This window comes from Melanostigma gelatinosum (assembly GCF_949748355.1).
Source record: "Melanostigma gelatinosum genome assembly, chromosome: 18".
NCBI lineage: Eukaryota > Metazoa > Chordata > Actinopteri > Perciformes > Zoarcidae > Melanostigma > Melanostigma gelatinosum.
Window position 1 is genome coordinate 15,565,596 of NC_136651.1, and position 13,774 is coordinate 15,579,369.

Sequence of the window (13,774 nt, forward strand, 5' to 3'; positions counted from 1 at the left end):
GAAAACCTTCGGGTGAGTATTGTCAGAAGGATATGGCCCAGATACATTCAAAGAGCTCACATGAACCATTTCAGCGTTGATACCAGTGGCGGCTGGTCAATAGAGGGCCATGGGGCCTGGCCCCACCATGAGCCACACGGAAAAAAAAGAAAAGATAATAATCATAAATTACACAAATTGTCAATATTTGTGTTTTTGAACTATGGAATGTACCCAGTAATGTGTGAAAAATATGATATCTGCGCAAAATATATGCCTTTCCTGCTCGTCCTCTCTGCCTGTGTGCTCTCTGCTCGTGCTCTCTGTCTGTGTGCACGACACTCTGAGAACGCGCAGCTTGGGGGGCCTGATCGTTTTGGCCCAAAAGAGGCGGGTCTATGAAGCAGTTTAGCCAATTGCTGATTAAAGATATAAATGAGTGACATACAAATTTAGCCAATCAGCGCCCTCAAATAGATTCAGCTTGGGGCCAGAACGATCTGTTCTGGCCCCATTTTTTTTGTTGCATTCAATCATACTGGGATGTTTGCTGAAATTGATAGGATGGCCCTACCTAGAACATTTTCCACCAGCCGCCACTGGTTGATACATACAAAAGAACAGACTCATTCGGGCTCTTTTCTGCCTTTCTCATGTTACACCCTCTGTGGATGCAAATATCAATAACTAAGCAGACTCCTGGTATCAGGAGCATAAAATTACTGCCCGGACCATGAATGGGAAAAGAGTGTTTTACTCAGTTTATTCAACAAAATATCTTACAGTATCTTGGATATACATATATACATATTATCTTGTACTGTGTAACACGGTTTATGAACCCCTGCAGTGACATCACTTGTAACGCTGTGCCTCCAAACCTCAATGGCTGTTTCAAGGAAATATTACTACATCATTGACTCCCAAACACATTATACAAATCTTAATATAGAAAGCACAAAAAATAAGAATTCATCAGTGAAAAGTACTCAGGACAGAAAGGTTCTTCATACAAAAGAAAAAACAACTTTTACAATATATATATATATTTTTTTGTCTTTGCTTTTTATTTTTTTGCAGTTACAGTATGCAGGTAATAAATATACCTGGAATTCCCTCTGTTTTGTGTCGTATGGTGTCGTTCTCTTTTCCTCTGCACGGAAATCACCAATAGGGACTTATTCTAGAACAAATAAAGAAGTGGCTCAGCCACCGGCGCTTCTGCTGTCGTCTCCACCGCTGCTGCCACATTATCAGCAGGCCTCTCAGATAACATACACATCAGTCTTCTCCCCAAGAAGCCAATACGTTCTCATTTTGCCTTTGCCCTGGAAAAACACAGAAATCAATAGGTGCATCAATGGGGGGAGGGAGGTGGGGGCGATATCCTCTATTAGGCTGCCCTTCATTTAAGGGTGACCCTGATGGTCACTGCAGCTCGGCTTACACCTCCACTCTCTCCAAAAGAACAAAGCCTTTATGCATACTCAGAGGAGAATCAACCACATCGTCACAGTGCTAAAAGCATATCGATGTTGTCAGGTGAAATATTTGTTTCTGCAAAAGATCAACATTTGCTTCAATCTAAAAGTTACACAGAGTTTTTCTCTTCTAATGTTTCACCTGTTTGTAATCGATGCAAGACATGTGGACCTAAACGGACGGGCTCTGGATAAGTGTGATGCAGTGCATCAGCCTCGTTTGACTGGCTTGGATTGCATCCATGAGATCCATTGGGTTTTGAGTCTGTGTAAGACTTCCGGATAAGACTGGAGCACTAGATAGGAAGGACTACCAAGATTGCCACAAAAGTCTTCTTTTACCAAGTTATTGTGTCGAGTATTACGTCTTAAACTACATTTGTTTTATCTATTTACAATACAAATTTACTTTTTTCAAGTAATCTGTCTTGTTACCATCTGCGACAGGGGCTTGTTTACGCCTTGCGAGTCTGTGTGTGTGTGTGTGTGTGTGTGTGTGTCATCATGTTGTCCTGGAGACACCTACTGTAGCAGCAACTAGAAGAGGTTTGAGGACTTTACCAGGTGTTTTACCAGATTTTGTCAAAACGACAGCATCACAACCGTGCAAAATGCAGTCACAAAATGTTACAGGTGGGTCGTTGAGATCAAAAGGAGGTCTGAGTTTAAAGATGCGTGTGGTTTTTGCAAGGGAGCTGGAAGTAGGGGTTAGGAAGTAGGGGTTAGGAAGTAGGGGTTAGGAAGCGGGGAAGGGGCCATGCTCCCCCCCCCTCCACACACACACACACACACACACACACACACACACACACACACACACACACACACACACACACACACACACACACACACACACACACACACTTTAAGCCTAAAGCCTGATTTTACTTTGCAGCTGGTGTGATCCCATTGCAAGATGATCTCTAGTTCCATTTTGCTTGAACAATCATTTCTAGAACATTTTCTGAAACAAACAGCACCAGCAACAACAAGTCAATATTTCACCCTTCAAGTCGGAATCTGACGCCGAGTGAGTCGTACAGACAGATGTTTTTTTTGATGTTTGAGTGCTCTTTTTCTTGATTGATTTTTTAAAAAGTAAGATGTGGCTCCTTACCTTCATTTCTATGTCTCCTCGTAACTGGAGATCGAAGTAGCCAAACTCATCCAGCACCTCTTTGGTGGCAGAGGATAAGTGGATCTTTAAGGCTGCAAAAACACATCAAGAGCACAATAAAGACTGAGCATGTCCACACTGTGAATGACAAAATGACACCTTTAACAATCACCACCACACTGCTTTCATCTCCGGCCTCAGGACCTGCAGCAGATGAGGAAACTGAGGAGCGAGACGAGCCGACGCATTCAAACGTCAGCGGCTGAAATGCTTACAGGGACGAAAATCTGTATTGTTTTGTCTAATTAATGCGCACAATGCAGAGATGTGAGATGAGATCCCTGCCTGTGAAGCTTCAGGCTGCACAGTTTATCGCTGGCTAAGGGCCCTTAGCTGTAAGTGCAATCAATTATTTACCAGTGGAGGCACAATACACTCAGTAGTTAATCAATACTTCTGATGATTGGCTCGCAAACTCTCCAACCACAGTTTCATGACACTAGCTCCTGTCACTGCCAGTCAAGAAAAGAAATGTCAGTGTAGAAAGTGTGACTCAGCAGGTCGATACCTCTCATATTCAGCTTTGAAATCAGAATGTTTCCATCCAACACCATCAGCTATTACCTTGGCAACAACTATTCAACCATTCTTCCCTTGGCCCGTATTAAAGAAATACAGAATAATCAACAAATGTATAAACTGCCACGACAAATTAATCCAGTTCTGAAAAGACAAAGGTCAACAATGAATTGATCTAACAAGAACTGCGTGCGTATCCAGAGCCTGATATATCTGATCCTTCTGTGCCACAGAGCTCCATTGTTGTCCAAAAGCTTTCTCAATCCCACACAATCCCACTTTTTTGTGAGCTGCCTTGATCAGAAAACATTGTGATTCAACAAGCCATTCAGATTTGGCTCCCCTTCCTATATATCCCATACAGGCTCATTAGAATACACCGCCCACCATCTGAGTATCTCCACCCAAGGTTTAGGACCTGACTTTGAAAAGGTGCGCCATATATTTCTCGTGAGCCAATCAGAGCAGACTGGGCTTTTTCAGGAGGGGGCTTAAAGAGACAGGCGCATAAACGGAGCGTTTCAGAATACAGGCATATTCAGACAGTATGAGAAAAATGATGTTTTCTTTTTTTCACATTGAAGCACGTTAACATGTTCACCATTCCACCATTATGATAACAATGAGATTGCAGAGTCACGGCAATCTCAAAGAAGTGACGGTGACGCTCACCTTCTCCGTTGGACTCCATTCGAGATGCTGTGTTGACAGTATCTCCAAACAAACAGTATCTTGGCATTTTCAAACCGACCACGCCGGCACAGACCGGACCTATAAAACACAAGCAGAATATAGTCACACTCGACAGGAAAAAACAACAACAATATTTAGAATGCTGGGAACTGCTGTCATTATCTCACAACCACCTCCGTGTAAATGTTTTTAAATAGGACGACAAAGGAGTGAGTGAATTGAAATTGTGCTCATTGCTTTAAATTACTCTGACCATGCTAAGTACCAGCCTACCCACGCTGGTCCATTTCTGTTGCATGTCAAGTGTCTGATTGAGAATATGAGCCGTGCCGCCATGAGCTGGTACAGTCTAAATACTGTGTCAGAAGCCTCTTGTAAATGACATCAGACTAAACGCTGCAGACAGGTCGAGTTAAAACATCCAGAGTGTTTATGTCCAGTCAGCACGTTGGCATCCAGTGGTGGGAAGTTACATTGTTACAACTTGATATACATCTGTGGCCAGTTTAAGAGTTACACTAAGACAGGCTAATACAACAGAGCCGCAGTAAATAAATCCTTCTTTCATTACGGTGCAGCTTTTAAGAGTAGAGTGAAGAAAGACAAGGCTCACCAGTTTTATTGGATGGAAAGCAGCTGACGTCATTCGGTCTACATGTCCACAAGCAATCTATTCATCTAGTTGCAGAACACATCAGGTGTCACATTACGCACTCTGTTATTACGGTTTATCTTCGTCGAAAATCCTTCTTGGACTAACGAGAGCAAAGAAGTGCTGACAGCTGTGCAAACCTTTGATAACATGGATAAGGAGACAGGGCAATGTGCTTTGGTTCGTCCACTTGTGAAAATATTTGGAATTTCTTTTCGGAAAAAATTATTGTAACCAATTTTAGGTCAGCCCAGAACCCTTTTAGAAGTGAAAGAGAGCACGTTATCCACAAAATAGATACTTGGGCCAGCTAACGGGACTTCCTGATGATGCTACAACTGAATAGGTTCTCATAATTACAATATTCAAATAGCCTGGATCAGACTTCTCGATCACTGCCTGCATTCTGATTTGTTCAATAATTCACAGAGGTCTGGTGTTGTGCTCATTACCGGCTGTTTTTCCACCGGGACCGGGAGCGTTGGAGGATACAAGGCAGAATGGAATCATCATCTCCCTGTGCCAGACAGAGATATAGCCATACCAATGGAAAAATAGAAAAGAAATGGCGGTGTTGACCCAACAGTGCTTTAGTCAAGAACACCTCAGCAGGATGGACACCGGCCGTTACGAGAGACCCAGATCTGGGACCATCCAGGTGACCTCAGTGCAGATGTGCAGAGCTGCAGATCGTAGTTCGGACTCACCTGTGTGTATACCTATCCTGAGTCTCAGCTGGTCGTTGGGTCTGTGTCGGATCTTGAACGTTTTGACCTGCTCTAACAACGCCAGCGACATCCCAGCGATCTCTCTGGCGTGCAGTTTTCCGTTCCGCACCGGCAGCCCTGACACCACCATGTAGGCGTCGCCGATGGTCTCCACCTGAGGGATGAATCATAAGGGATGAGAGAGTCAAAATGATTTGTATAAATGTTCTGTTGTATTCACAGGAGGATGGTAATAGCCCTCACACTTTAGAAATGCTTGTAAACCTTGCATATTTTAACATAATAACAGAAACAAAACTCAAGTTCAGATTAGAAACAAATACGCCATATTCTTGCATCAGATCATCCCGACTTACCTTGTACACATCAAAGTTATCGATGATGGCATCAAAACAGGTGTAGAGATCATTGAGCAATGTGACAACCTGTAGAGAGGCAGAAGAGTTGTAATGATGTGACTTGATAAAGCAACACTACTGAAAATCCATCACGTGACACTATTTTCTTTTGTTTAAAAGGCTGATTGGGACGTCAGCGTGTCTGCAAAGCCTCCCAGTCTGCCACTTAATCTCTGGTTGTCTGTCGTTGGACGAGTGCCCGCTGAGGTTCACTGACGAACACATTTACAGGGTCATGAATCAAATCCACAGAGGGAATATTACAAAAACACAATCCGCATTTAATTTGACCAAATTTAGTAATTTATTCTCCATCTTTAACGATCCTTTTTATGTTATTGTGTCTCTGCTGGCTCTTTTTCTGGTCAGGACATCTTGTGCTGTGCTTTAAGAGTGAGCAGTGTTCAGTGAATGAGAACATTTAAACTGTGATGGACTAGGATCTGAATTGTGAGAAACTTAAGATAGTTTTATTAATACTGAACTCCTAAAGGCACAATCTAACTCAACTAAAAGGCTGCGCTGTTATCAAACACTCAAAACACAGGATTAGACTCTGCAGTTCACTTTTGCTGTTGGATGCCAGCTCCATGTTTAGACTTGTTTCACGACCACTACAGTACTGAGTTTAGATGTAACTACGTGAGGTATTTTGTTGCATTGTATGAATATCTGGCCTTGTCAAGAAGCATACTTGGCTTTTCCTCACAACTTGAGAAGAGAAAAGAGATGACGATGAGAAGAGCAAATGTCAGTTCTTTGGGGGATTCCATTCCACGGGAAGGTGTCAAATTGCCCATCAACACCTAAGACCCTCTGCCTGGATGCAACGTCAGGATAATGTATTTCCTCCAGACACCTCCCTCTGGTATTCAAGTGAGAGGGAGATAGGTGGTGGCACAATGTGACTCAACCCTGCGTCAACACACTGTTCCATCTAACAACTGTACTATTTTGAGTAGCAGCCCGTGTGTGGGAACGCACACTGTGGGAACTATGAGACACACCGTATAGGTTAGAGACCCGATACTGGTGGTGAGCCCTTTCATGTATGAATCGAGAAAAGAGAATTGACCGCGAACTGTGATCACAAACAGTGATTTTGATTTGTTACAGAGTGGGAAGTTCATTCCCTGGAGGACGGCGGTGACATATCGCTCGCTGTGTACCTGTAGCGGTGTACTCTCCGCCGACATGGACGTGAAGCCCACAATGTCGCTGAAGTAAATGGTGACGCTGTCGAAGGCTTCTGCCTGCACCGTCTCGCCTCGTTTCAGCTGCTCTGCTACTGAACTGCACAGAGAGAGAGAGAGAGAGAGAGAGAGAGAGAGAGAGAGAGAGAGCGGGAGAGAGAGAGAGAGAGGGAGGGAGAGAGAGAGAAAGAGAGAGAGAGAGAGAGAGAGAGAGAGAGAGGGAGACATGAGGTCAAAACGGGCAAAGTGTGATAAGTTCAGACAAATCTACGAGCACAGTTAAAGGATGCCAAGCAACAGGTTGATTACCGGATATCAGTTCATCTTTGCGTATTCTGCTTGTGTTATTTTACTCTCAATCAAATAATACCAAATTCAAAGGCACATGTGGCAGAAGCCCGCGAGTGAGAGATGCGGTGAGAAATGCTAGCTGCCCTTCCTCTCAGGCTCGTCTCTGTGTATATATATCTGGATTTTTCAGCAGAACAATAAGAGGATAAATGGGTGAGAACGATGGGATTTGCTGCTGTGGCGTTATCCTAAACTCACTATCGCGTCTGCTCCTCCGTCCCCCTTAATGAGCAGTTTGCCTGTCAGCTCACTCCGTTCCCTTTCATCTATGGTGAGATCGCACCACGGGGGAAGTGTGTATCAAAATGTGGTGTTGGGAGGGATTTAGAGTCATTAATTAAAGAGGGATTTAACACAATTGACAGCGTCATGGAGCTACGCTGGCAACACTCACCTAATTTGCTGGTTTCAAGTTAATTGGAGTTTTGAGCTCCTGGGTGGAAGGATAAACGTGTGAATGTGTCTGTCACTTGCTCTTACTGTGGTAAGATTTGATAGAGGAGGTTTTCTGCTTTTCTTTTCTCCTCCAGGTAGGCTTGGGTTCGCTCCTCCACCAGGTTCTCCAGGTTATTGGCGTACTGCTCCATCCTGGACAGCAGGTTGTTAAGAATGCTGGTGCTGCCCTCCCTGTGGAAAACACACACACACACACAGTAGAATGAGGTGATATCCACACAAATCCAATAACAGTAAAACAATACAAAACACACAAATGCTCATTCATGTTGTTGAGATCGTCTAAATGGTCACTGTCACTATAAACTGACAGCATAGTTCATGAGACTGATAGTCTGTGATCAAATGTGACCAGGCCACCATGTTGAATGAAGCATCGCCCAATGGCAAGAGCAAACTTTCTCTCTTTGTTGTAGTGATGTCCCTGTGCAGAGGCTGAGATACCTCCACTTTTAGTCACTAATATGGGCCAAACTCCCAAAACTCTAGATCCCTCATTTCCCAGAATGCAACCAACAACATGTCTTTGTCAGACCGTCCCTGGCTGGTAAAGGCCCAGTTTGAATTACGGCTTTCTGTTCAAACATTTTTAGTCTCCAGTCCAAGCTGAGATAACACTGATGACATCATCAGGGTTTTTTCCCCAGACTTGATAAAGCTCCTCCGGAAGAAATCCTAAAACTGTTTTCACAGGCTGAGTAGAACTAACCATGACACGTAAACTGACCTTTATGTGCAGAACGGGTGGAGTTCAGAGGTTAAATGGCAGTGTAGATGAGGTAAAAATCAAATCATTCAAAGGTCTGACAGGAGTCTCTGAGTGCTGTAGCGTTCACTCCTCCAACATGGCCACCTATGACCACTGGCAAGCCACATTAAAAAAGTGGTAAAAACAGTAAAAACATGTATATTACTGCTCCACAGCAGCTTTGCACCAATGAGACATTATGTTTAGTTCGTATACAGTATGAACAAACAACATGGAGGAAAAACAGACACTCCTAACATTCTTCTTTTTACGTCTCTACTGCTGCGATGGTAGGATTTCACTTATGTTGTAAAATGATGTCATGCATGTGTTGTATAATGTGCGTATCCAGATTCTGCGCACACACGCACATGCATGTACACGCGTTCACTCCGACAGGAGCAAGAAGGTGAGTCATCCACACCACCGTGGCGGCTCGGAGCATCAATGCCTGGCATCCTGCCATGGTCCTTGTGGGTCACGGGTCCTACACACGCCCACGTGTTGTTTAAGTTGAAAGAACAAAACATCAGAGAGAGACATGAAAGACAGCGACGAGTATCAACATGCTGAGCTCAATCACGCCGGCCATGCACTGTTTACTGCACCGCGAAGCGCAGACATCCGTAGTTTTCCGCCATTCATCCAAACTGATAGTAACGGTGAAGACTGAGGACTGTCTCTGTGTTCAGTGTGAAGGGAAAGAGGTGAGAAGCCAGAAACGAATCATTTCAGCAAGGGAATAATCCTGCATCCTGTTAATCCTCTTAAAGCAAGTGGGGAAAACATCCCTGAGACGGATTAGATATACTTCTAGCGTTTCTTTGTCTGTTGAAAGCATAGACTCCATATAAGAAGTAAAGAAGTGTACGTAGTCACCAAGAAGTCGGCGTTTGGTTTGTGGACTCCCGTTTTGAAGCCTCAAGTTTGGCATTATGTCAGTAGCCATCTTGTTTTTTTGAAACCAGAAGTGACAGGAGGGGGTGGCGCTAAGTACAAGCGAACGCTGAATAAGACATTTTTAAGCTTCAATTGACTTGAATGAACTGAAAACACACTGTGAACGGTTTGAAGACGAAAACACGGTCAACTCCCAGACCCGCCAACGCTGTGGTAGCAATCTGTCTATCACAAGGTGGCCCTGCCCCAAAGCACACCCTGCTTTATCGGCTATTTTACTCGCAACATAACTAAGTTGTCATTTGAATCATGTTACAAACTATTCTCTCTGCTGTCAGCTCCAATCTGGTCTGTTAAGCTATGCAGTCGGTAGCCATGGCGGTGGAGCCACCCTACTGCTGCCACATCCAATTAAACACCAACACCATCAGATCAGCTGTCTGAAAGAACCTTCACCTCTCCATACATCCATCATTAATGTAACAAATATGAATAAAATGAAGACGAGAATTTCTAACAATAAATGATTATTTACTCAGGTTTGAATGAAGCAGTTATTTTAAGGAGATTCAATCTGGATTTCAACAGCTGCTTTAAAGGGAAACTTCAGTCATTTCCCATGTTTTAGTGTTTAAGTGACTAATTTGACTAAATTGGTCCAGCATTGAGCGAGAACACTGCAGACGGCAGACCTTCCCATGCTGCAATGCACACCATCGGGGCAAGCTGGCGCCTTCATTGAAGTCCAATAAAAGTGTGTTTTTGCCACTGACAAGGTTCTGATTGTGATTATAAGTGATTAGCAACATGATGGAAAGTGTCTCGCTCAAGGAGAAGTCTCGTTCTGAAATCTCCTGAGGCGACGTGTTGCCGGAAGACAAGCGGCGGAGTCACTGCGAGTGCCCCGGGGCAGAGTTTTGTGTTGGGAGTACAGAAAGCTGATGAGGAGAGAGAGAGAGAGCGAGAGAGAGAGAGAGAGAGAGAGAGAGAGAGAGAGAGAGAGAGAGAGAGAGAGAGAGAGAGAGAGAGAGAGAGAGAGAGAGAGAGAGAGAGAGCGAGAGAGAGACGAGGGCAACAGGGAGAATATTGGTGAAGCAAAAGCCAAAGAAAAATGTTTTATTTCTCTGTAGGGTCCTTTCTATGAAGTAGTCAGACAGTTATAAGAACAATCTGAGCCTGTCAGTAGCAACAACAAGAACGTTTGGTGGACGTACACTGATGGAGCGCTCTTGCAGCTTGTTTAGCGGCTTCCGGTTACACCACTGTCCACCGATGTTGGAGCAATTTCAAAAATTGTTGTCCGTAATAGTCGCTTAGACAGCTTGAAAAACAGCTTGAAAAATACTAAAGTTAAAATTTAAACTCAACACAACTAAACCGTGTAGTTAATTGTCCCTGAAATGAATAACATGAGCGACTGAATTTAACTGCTATAACTTTTGAACCAAACAAAGACGACACATGCTCATATGAAATCTGAGTGATGCTGGCATTTCACCTGGCAACCTGACACATTTACATTCATCAAAAAAAGATGTTATTTGTACAAAGCTGTTACTTTCCCAACGGGATTGACGTAGTTTTCGTGAACCGTGGCTGTCGTCAGCCACTCAGCATGTTTGTCTATAACTGCATTTTTGTGATGCAGATCTGGATCCAGACGCTGATTGAAACATTTTTTTGACTATTTATAAAACAGTTTAGAAGGACGTGCAGTGTTGGCGGAGGGAAGCGCTCTCTGAGTGCTTTCTTGTTTACAATGCGGCTAAACATTCAGGAAGTTACATTTTCCTCAAATCTGTGGACTGATGTGCCGGTGGTTTCAGAAAAACACAGTTGAGACTAAAAATGGAAAAGAAAATGTATTTTACAACAAAAAAGTGACCGTTTTAATGCTCAACACAAAGTGAAATAAATACAAGTACAGAGAGAGACTTGATGTGCACTGGTCGGCTATTCGTGGCGGGTGTCAGCTCGCCGTGTGGGTTAAACCGAACCGTTTACTGCTGAACACCCCTCTTGTTACCGCGGCCTTCGAGCCTAAGCTCACACACACGTACACACACAAACACACACACATTAAAAATAACAGCCCATCCATCACATCATGTCAACAACATACATTTACCAAATGAAAATAACCGGCAAATAGAGCATTAACGCACGGGCCTTTAGCGGTGACGGGCATCATGCACACGAGGAGGTGCTTTTGCATGCAGCTGTCAGGAGCATCCTTGAGTGCTTGTGAGGATGTCAATCATACAGAGCTCTCTGCTCCAAGCCGCTACGAATGGAAAGCTCTACATCACTGGGCTCATCCTGCGCTGACTTACACAGCTAACAGAGGAGAGGTCAGACACACCAACCACACAGATTTGTTTATGGAGTCCCTTCCAAACCACCTGTTTTTAGATCGCTGCTCCACCAAATCAACACACGCTCATTTGCAGTCATGTACAGCTGCCATGCTCGTTCTATTTTTAAAGCAGGGGTCACTAATAGGTGGGCCGCGGTCCGGGTCCAGACCCAGATGCCTTTGTATCCGGACCTGGACTTACAACAGATAGATGATTGAGGATTATTTTTATTTTGACGAAGCACTTTTCTTTTAACACCGCGCAGCTTTTCCAGCCCAAATGAAGGCACAGAAAATAAACCTAAGAGCCCAATATGATCCGAACACTAACACAAGTGGTTTAATAACCACAGATAAAGTCCCTGCACACAAATATCTCTTTTTAGAAGATGAGAAGAATATAATATCGTGGCTCTTTTGGGTGACATCACTTAACACCTGAATGAACTCAATTTAATGCTGCAGGGCAGTTCAGTTATATAATTATTTCTAAAATGAAGTACTTTATTTAATGATGGAGATTTTTCAAAAGCTTTCTGTTTTGTATATTATTTTTAAATACAGTCCTTAATTTACTTGAGAACATTTATGTATTATTAGAGTGCATATTATTTATATGCACTTCATCCAGTTCAATTTGAAAACTGACAATAAATATTGTTGATATATAATACAATTTAACTTTTTTTATTTTATTTGACAGTCAGTTGTTGACTACATACAGTGTTGCTACTTCAATCATTCATAGTGCAAGTTAGTTTATTGTGATGTTCCGGACCTTTGAATGAGGAAAGTCTCTCGAACTGAACCTCTTTGAGTTTGAATTGAATACCCCTGCTTTAAAGGATCGCAGCTTTTGGATGCTTTCATCTTAATGCAATTGTGTGCAGTAACTGTATTGAAAACTCTTCCTTGTTGGTGAGGTAGAGAGTAGTCTGAAACCAATGAATGAAATCTTCACTGTGATGGATTATTTGTTTCAAGCGCACTTTGGAGCTCTGCAAGCTAAATTTGCTGCGACGCTCTGGCCAAACATGAGCTGAGTGTTATCTGTGCTGATTGTAAAGGCAACAGCGAGGTCTCCTTCAATAGTAATGAATAGTAACAATATTGCAGCTCCAACAGGCATAAAAGACAAACTGGAAGCATCACTGGTGCATTAGCTGTATTGTTAGGTGCGAACAAGCTGCGGCTTAAATACTGTGACTATACGTCTGTGCTCAAGATGTCACGTAGAGACCTCAGGAGCTGTGATTGGTCAGCTTGTGTTTTCTCCTTCAGTTTCCTACGGCGGTGGAAATTGTTGATGGTGTAGACAACTATCGGGCAGGGTGATGTTCTCCTTTTCAATAAAGCAAATCTAGCAAAGCCGTCTCCACTGCACACCTCCTGCTTAGCGTGATTGTCACTCTTAATTATGGTGAATGACAGAATGTCAACATGATTGCTTCGGCCATTGTTTGCACCGTATTAGTGTCCTAGAATGCAAACCTATAACTGCATACAATTAAAGCCGAACACAGCCTGTTCAGGGAAAACCAGCAGTAAACTACAGAAGTGTAATTCCATCTTAAGCTAAGCTAGATACGACACACCATGACCATGTTAGAAGCAGAAAAGCTCCAAGTTGCCTTTCAGTGTAATGAACCGTGACCAGTGTTTTGATCTGCATGTCACAACTCACAGGGCTGGAAGGTCGACAGCAGCTATGAGTGATGGGGTCCGACATGAACACACTAGCGTCTGCCAAAGTCATTCAAGTTTTGGTTGTTTCACACGATGACATTTCTTCTTTTCTCTGTGTTCGTCTCACTGGTTTGAATTGGCTTGGCTCAGCACTTTTTAAAGAACTTTTCATCATTATATCTGTACATATATACCATTTCACACTTTCCCAAACAGCTCCTAGTATAGTTTAAATCCAAAAATGTGTTATGCATTTAGTATTTCATGTGTTTTTCTGCGTGTGCGTGTGTGTTCTAGTGTCACTTCGTATCAGCTGGGATGCTTCATACGTTAACTGTTTCTGACATGCGGGCCTTCCTTCCTGCGTCGGTCGACACAAAACTCAGAACCAAAATGTGCATATGAATGATTTATAGGATCATTCAAAACAATACCAGAAACATGGACTCACACACTC

At 43.2% G+C, this 13,774-nt stretch overlaps 1 protein-coding gene across 1 annotated transcript in view; it reads right to left on the minus strand.

Moving 5' to 3' along the window:
• Positions 1-715: 715 nt before the first annotated feature.
• The window catches only part of npr2 (natriuretic peptide receptor 2), a 53,041-nt gene continuing 39,982 nt past the window's right edge, over positions 716-13,774 (minus strand). Inside the window, 8 exon segments of the mRNA XM_079289091.1 lie at positions 716-1,255; positions 1,257-1,307; positions 2,578-2,669; positions 3,829-3,927; positions 5,209-5,383; positions 5,586-5,654; positions 6,797-6,920; positions 7,652-7,798. Of these exon segments, the coding sequence (XP_079145217.1) occupies positions 1,163-1,255; positions 1,257-1,307; positions 2,578-2,669; positions 3,829-3,927; positions 5,209-5,383; positions 5,586-5,654; positions 6,797-6,920; positions 7,652-7,798 (850 nt within the window). The 3' untranslated portion in view covers positions 716-1,162.